Source organism: Rhizophagus irregularis, chromosome 21 (assembly GCF_026210795.1).
Source record: "Rhizophagus irregularis chromosome 21, complete sequence".
Classification (NCBI taxonomy): domain Eukaryota; kingdom Fungi; phylum Glomeromycota; class Glomeromycetes; order Glomerales; family Glomeraceae; genus Rhizophagus; species Rhizophagus irregularis.
In genome coordinates, this window is record NC_089449.1 from 2,793,254 (window position 1) to 2,801,282 (window position 8,029).

The 8,029-nt window shown below is 25.2% G+C and overlaps 1 protein-coding gene across 1 annotated transcript; it reads right to left on the bottom strand.

Moving 5' to 3' along the window:
• Positions 1-4,208: 4,208 nt before the first annotated feature.
• Positions 4,209-7,359, bottom strand: OCT59_014023 (uncharacterized protein; the record flags this gene model as incomplete). Its single annotated transcript, XM_025331720.2, has 8 exons — positions 4,209-4,400; positions 4,491-4,782; positions 4,860-4,969; positions 5,034-5,161; positions 5,245-5,619; positions 5,696-5,722; positions 5,800-6,171; positions 6,246-7,359. The coding sequence occupies 8 exons, from the start codon at positions 7,357-7,359 to the stop codon at positions 4,209-4,211; spliced, it is 2,610 nt and encodes an 869-aa protein (XP_025183663.2).
• Positions 7,360-8,029: the final 670 nt, after the last annotated feature.

An 8,029-nucleotide genomic window follows, 5' to 3' on the forward strand; every position in this document is an offset into this window, starting at 1 on the left:
ATATATTGCTCGGGTCCTGCATAGGTACACAGGAAATTTTATGTTTTAAAATTATTAATCTGTTATACAACGATCAATATCAAACGTATTAGTAAATGATTGGTCTGAATTTAGTCATATAAAGGATAATGATATGAATACTGTAACGAGGTAATATGATTATACAATATTACAATAACTTAATACGGGTCATTTTCCCAGTAAATTATCCTAAAATTTCAAATTTTATAACTTGTGCTCTATTAGCATTTAAGTAATCATGCTGTAAATTTTAACGGATAGATGATGACAATGATGACTTTAAGAAACATGAAATTATCTGGAACTTCTAAATAAAAAATTTTTTATCGGGATAAAAGGTTGATTTATTATTATTGAAGTGTTAATAGCATTTTTTTAAAAAAAAGCGAGATATTTTATGGAAAAGATAGATATTTGGAATATTTTTACGAAATTTGAAACGAAAATGTTAAGAAGAGTTAGAGTTATTAAGTAATAAGAAATTTATTATAAATTTTTTATGATTATAGTATAAATTATAATACAGTATAGTTTAATGCAAAAAAAATTTCCAAGTAAATTTTACTATATGACATGATATACTTTTGTTAAACTATTTTTATAATACATCCCAATGCGACGGTGTAAGCTTACGTAAATTTGTATAAATATGCGTAAGCTTGTGTAAGTTTTGTAAATTCTTATGAACATCTTTGCTGAAACGCATATTTTAGTAACAAAATAGCAAAATGGTAACTAGATAGTATAACTTTTAACTAAAATTTTGATACGATCTGGTAAAGCATTAGTCTACACGCAGTTGCCGCGCATTAAGACGATCGCAGGTCAATATCACCACCTGTTCAAAAAATCGTTACTATACATAAAAAATTTATTATTGAAGCAGTAAATATTTAGTAAATATGTTTTTTAAACTTAGTTGTTAAATACGGTCAAACCATTATATAACGATATGTCGGGACATATATGAAATTTTTAGGAAATATCGGTATATCAAAGTTATACCGATATTTATATGTCCTGTGGGAAAATAAAATTTTATCGGTATATCAAGTTTTTAATAGTATATTGAATATCGGTATATCGAGGTTAGACTGTACGTCACCTTAAAATCTGAAACCTACAAAAGGAGGGAAAAAAATCTTTACAAAAATTTCTCGAAAAAAGAGAAAAAATAATTTTGAAGTCCAACTTTGGAACTTACTGGTTTTGGTACTAGGGAAACTGGAATGGGTTATTTTAATGAGACACTTACTGATATTTCATTTTCTCCCTTTTATATTAAATAATAAGCTGTTTCGATAACATATTGGGAAACTTGTTGAGAATCAAAAATTTTTTTATTACTTTTACATTCTGTAAGTTTTAGCGAATTGGGTTCTAAAGCTCTTCACATACTGAAATACCGAAAAAAAGTTTCGATAATGTTACCTATTGAAATCGGTACAAAAATTAAAATTTAAAAAATTATTTTTTTTTACTTGTGTAAAGTTTTCAAGTAAAGTTTTCAAAGTATTTTCGAAAACTTGCCTGAAATTTGGATGCTTCAAATCAAAAGTGTATGTCTAAAAAAAAGAAGAAAAATGAACTGTTAGTAATAGTTCATTAGAAATAAAATAAACTAAAAGGAACACCAACCAAACCTGCACATCTAAATTCCTGAAGAATTGCCTACAAAAGAAAAAAAAAAGAACTGTTAACAGCAGTTGTTGATAATAAATTAAACTAAAAAAGCAGTTCTGTTCTGATTCACTCTGTTCACTTTTATCTTCAATATCATGTTTCATTGTTATTAGATTGAGTGGGAAAAAAGTTTGTGGTCTTTTAGTCTGGTAAATGAGCTGCTTGGTCCCATTTATCATAATATATACGTTGAACTTGGTGTCTTCCTTGCCGGCCCTTCCCTCTCGTTCTCGGAGCCCTTCAGTTCTGTTAAAGAACTGAAATAATAATAATAATAATAACAATAATAATAACAATAATAATAACAATAGTAATAATAACAACAATAATAATAACAATAATGTACATTAGTATTTTTAAATTTATTGTTTTTTTTTTAATACAATTAGATTAGACATTACTTATGTTTTTTATTTAATATTTCTTAAATTTCAAGTAGGTTTTTTATTTTCTAAAAAATATTTCATTTTTATAATATGATAATATAAAAATTGAAACTTCAAATCTCAAATTTGATGACTTACGTACGGCTCAAGTTCATTTTTTTGAAGATTTAATTATAATTAGATCAATTTAAATAGAATTACGTCGCAGATATACATATTTTTATGAATTTGCCTCATAAATAACTAATATTAGAATAGCAATCACTATATAGTATAAAAAATTTATTAAATAAAAAATTTCAATTATTTTGATTTTATTTGCTATCGAACAACTTATACGTAAAAAATAATTGTATTAATTTTTAATAAATTCAGGTTATTCAACTATTAAATGTGAATTATAATTCGACTGAAAAATAGGACGCAACGCAAATGAAGAAGGGATGACTTCTTCCGAGACTTCCAAGAGCGCCCTATGTGTAGTTAAAAAATCTGTCCCAAGGATGTTCAAATCTCTGAAATTATCATCATCTGATACTTTTACAGAATTTGTCTTTTATTAAGTCTAACTGAAATAGGTCCTTTTGGATCAGTAATAGATAGGTTATATGAATTTATTACTTCTTTACATATAAAAATTCTTGGAGAACTTGTATCGACTAAAAAGTGGATATTCTTGATCTGTCCTTTTATTTCCAGTGTCATCGTGCATAAAAGTCATTGAAAATCACCATATAAGATTCCCTTTACTTCATCTAATTCTTTCGTAGAAGCAGAAAGCTTGATAATTGCTTGAAAATATTTTATGTATAAATATTGTATAAAGAGCCGGGTAAAATGAAACTTAGATCACAATTTACATCACATGATGATTGTCCGCTTATTATGAAAAATTGTGGTTACCCAATAAAATCGCATTATCGTTTTTTGCTCTGCTTCGGACTCATAACGGTTCTGTTTCCTAGTTTTATATTTACATATCAGATTAAATACGTTTATTGTTTATCTCCTACGAAAGATCGGCTTGCTCGTTTGCTTGAATGGGATGCATTTGTGATATAGAATAGTGATATGATAGTTAGTACGTTAGATTAGTAACTTTTTCTTTCCGTATATTCTAATAGTGTATCTTTCCTTCTTCCAATAAAATAAATTATAACAAAATTTATTATGTTTATTAAATAAATATTATTAATATACTTGTTCTTTAACCGATAAACGATATTGAATATGATATATACCTCCGATGTTGTATAGTATAGTTGACGAAAATCTATACAGTATTAATTTTTTATCTATACAGCATAATTTTTTATATTTTTATCTATACAGTATAGTTTTTTTACACTATACTATACAACATCGGAGGTATATACCATACTCAATAACTATATTATCTTCTTTAACGTATCGCAATAAAAAACAGTAACTTTCTTTCTTCAATAATTGAAAATAAATAATCAGAAGAATTAGGTCACCTCTTGGAAGATATGGTCATACATCTGTTTTAATAGGTTCTATAATGTACAGTTTAGAAGTTGTATAGTAGATGTTTGTTATTTAAGTGATTTGGTAGCATTTGACACAAAATTTCATAAGTTGAAAGATTTGATCAATATTGATGTTTATTAGCTATTATATCTACTCATCTGAAATTGATTTATGTTGGTTTGTTTTAAATTAATAAAATGCAAAAAAAAATAATTCTATCTGATATGATACATAAAAAAATTTTTGATGCGTACGGTTGTACAATATTGCGCCTGTTGTAGACCAATGTCCCAAACCTTACCATCGCTCTATAAAAAATTTTCTGGAAAAAATTCCGATAAATGATCATTTTTACCATATGAAATCAATTTCTAAAAAGTTTTTTATAGGGTCGGCCTAAATTAGGAGATCAGTCTTAAGGCATTATTAGATTGGGCCGATACTTTAGGCCGATGGTAAGGTTTGGGACATGGTATACAACAGCGCCTCATGATATCAGCGTGCAAATATTTATAAAAAAAAAAAAAAATGTCCACGTTCCGTATCATTTTTAAATTTTAATGTTACGAGATCTAAAGTTTACTCTAATTGACTTAAAGTAGATGTCACGTAAAATAATTATAATTCTTAATGTTTTATATCTCTTTCTACAATATAATCAGATTGAATTCCAACATGGTTGCCATTCTTATTATTCATGAGTATATGATAACTACACTCAATTACACTAACCAGAAAAACAATAATACTGATAATTAATGTAAATAATGAGCTGACGTCACTTATACCAGAGGAAGATTTAATAGTAGCATAAAGAATCTACCAAAAATAAATTTTTTTTTTTAAAAAAAAATCAATTACAGAAAAAATTAGCACTGAAAAACACCATTTTATTAATAATTACTGTACCTGAATTACTAATTGAGGTAAATTTTCCAGAATAATATTCGAAAATCCTCCCCAGAATATTAAATTTAATGTTTCTGAAGAAAATTTTACTGAAAAAATTTTAAATCCACCAAAATTTGAATCAAATATATGAAGTAATTCAATATCTCCTGAACTTAAAATTGTCGCAATTGCAACTGGTTTTATGTAATTTTTGAACCATTCAGAATTTATAGAGTTTTGTATTTCAAATTTGAATATTGCAATGGCAAAAAATACATTCAAAATAAAAGGAAATAATAAAAACAAAACACTAGTAATAATATAAAAATAAGTTAGATTATTATGATATAATAAATATAATAATCAAAAAAAAAAATTAAGATATACCTCGGAATAAAAAGATCCGATGAAATGGTTTTAAGTTTAATAATAAATTTTATATCATTTATAAGATCAATAATAATTAATGCAACTTTAAATACAATTATATTTGTTCCCTAAAATAAAACAAATATATTAGTTTTTGATTATCCAAAAAAATAATTCAAATAATGACTATACCTTTTTATTCTTGTATCTTCCATAAAAATATAACATTGTTAGAATTAAGCAAACTATTATTACTATTAAATACTGACGATTCGCTATGAAGTTTTTAAAACTAGCTATAAGTTTCTCAAATGTGCTACCTTTAAAATGATACATAATATATTAATATTTATTATTACAATATTCAACGTAAATAAATAAATAAATAAACACGTTTACTTACTTGCTTCTTGAAATCCATAATCTTTATCAATATTTTCTGTATGATTATTATGATTATTTAAATCAAGAATTGTTGTAAAATTTTTACTAGTTTTAATTAAAGAATTTAAATCGTCAAAAACTTCTTCTGAACATTTTTTATTAAAACTATCTTCGTTTGGAGGATTAATCTGAATAGAAAAATACAAATTTACACTTGAAACCATGTCAAATTCATATTTATTATCGTTTATCTCAATTCTTGAATCATCAACTGGAATACTATTCGCAAGTTCAATTCTCATTTGCTCAGAAAAAATTTTTTTATCTGCATCTGGCAATTTTCGAAATTCCTCAGTACCATTGGAATTAAAACGTAATTTACCAAGTTTAAAATCTAAAGTTGTAGTTTTCAATAAAATTTCAGCTTAACGAATTTAATGAATTATAAGGATAATAATTTTTATACTTACTATCATCTTTGTTTGAGCATTTAGATTCTAAAAAATATATATATAATCTTAATAATTAGTTAATAAATGAAATTTACAATCAGGGACAGTAGTTAATAAAATACCTGTTGACAGAGTTGTTATATTCCAATTTTTCTCTTTTATACCAGGAATTGTTATATTATCATGTTTATATTTGACAAAACCATCATCGATTTCAACATAATAAATTGCATTGGGCATGTTGAAAGTAAATTCTGGTATATCAGCTGTAAGCGAAAGCGAATTATCACTTATTATACAATGTGGTTTCACACATAAAAACTTATGACGTAAAGTACTATTGTTTATCCCGGTTTCATAATAGATTGAAATATTAGCAGTAGTTTGTATTAAAGCAATAGCGTTGAGGAATGTTATATTTAATGTGGTTGTACCAATATTAACATTATTTGATGGATACACACTCTTAATATGAGTGTTTTTGTATGGATTATCTAATAAAAAAATGAATTAAGAGATTAGTAAGTTATTTTAAAAATACTATTATAAAATGCCAACTGATACGTACTTGTAGGTATTATTGAAGATAAATTATTCCATGCGTACGTTCCATTCATTCTTATTTGAATAACTGTGTTATTTGGAAAGATAAAAATGTCATCAATTAAATCATTATCATTTTTATCTATTATCCATTCTCCAAAAGCATTATTTGGATCCAAATAATCGATTTCAAAAATATTAAATATATAATACTTTGGGTTTAATTTTGCTGTAGCTTTTACTAAGAAGCCAACATTTGGCATAATATGAATTAAAGTTTTAGTTTCAAAACTAATATTATCTTGGAATAAATCAATTGATGTTAAATTAAACGTATTATCGTTTGAAGATACCGTTAAATTGTTTATATTAACCAGTTTTAAACTATTATTATGTGTTCTATATAAGCAATAATACTGAATATCATTATTTTTATTTTTAGTAATACATTTAGAGGGACCGGCAAAATCTTCCAATTCTTTGGTCGTCAGAGTTTCACTTTTGGATTCAGTTTTAATGATTGAAAAAAAGGATTTCGTTTTTACCAAAGATATAATTCCCCATGCATCATCCAATGAAAAGATTTTAGTAATAATATGTTCTTTATGTTCTTTATGTTCTTTATGTTCTTTATGTTCTTTATGTTCTTTATGTTCTTTATGTCTCTTATTGAAATTATTGAAATGTAAACTTTTTGTTATATCTACTATTCCATCATCATGGTCGATACGATATTCAGTAAATTTATTATGTCTCATAATAAGAAATCTATCATTTTTCTCACCAATATTTAACTTATCATACTTAAAACTTTTTAAAATTTTGTTCCCCTTCCAAATACTTAAATAATGATTATGTTTCTCTAGTTTCTCTATAATTACATAACTTGAATTTAATAGATGATAATGACATTGTTTACAGTGAATTTTGGGAATAGAGTGCGGGGTTCCATTCGGATAAATTAAACGAAGACTATCTTTTACTTCAAATAACATTGTTCCATTAGCATAAACGCCTATAGCCTTAACATCCTGAAAAGGATCATCTTTACTAGTTTGAATAGGCGGACATGAAATCAATATTACGACGAGAGCTATAAATATTATTAATGAAGTATTGTTTCGAAAAATTACACTCATGATTAAATAATACAAAAAAAAAAATAAAAAAAATTTGTAATGAAATTTTTTTTTTAGAAAGTTTCATAGAAAATATTATTTTATTTTATATGGGAAAAATATAATAAGTTATAAAATCGATCAATTCCGAACATTCCTAATTCGATTATTTTAAAAATACAACAAAAATTCCAAAAGGAGTTTCTTTACCGACTTTAATTTATAAGGTTTCAACTTTAATCAATTCACATAAAGAAGGTCTATTTACAGTCTTAATCATTATTTGCGTTAAATTGAAATTCAGCTCAAACCAAAAATAAAAATTTAAGTTTACTAGTTTATGTATTCTATTGCTAAATTTAATTGTTTTTAATTTTTTTTTTGTTATGCATTACAAAATGATAATGTTGTGATTCACTAAATTTGATTGTTTTAATCGTTGATAATACTTAAATTATAGTTTGAAACTAACTGAATTTGATTGTTTTAATCTTTGTAATACCCGCAGCATCCATTGAGTTAATTATATGAATTCAAAAAATATACAATATGATATATAGCATTTAATATATATATTTTGGCTTTAATAAAAATTATATAAAAAGAAATGACCAAAGAAACTCTTAACATTGCCAAAAATGCTACACCAAATTCTAAAAAAAAATACATGTTCTATTTTTACGGCGGATGT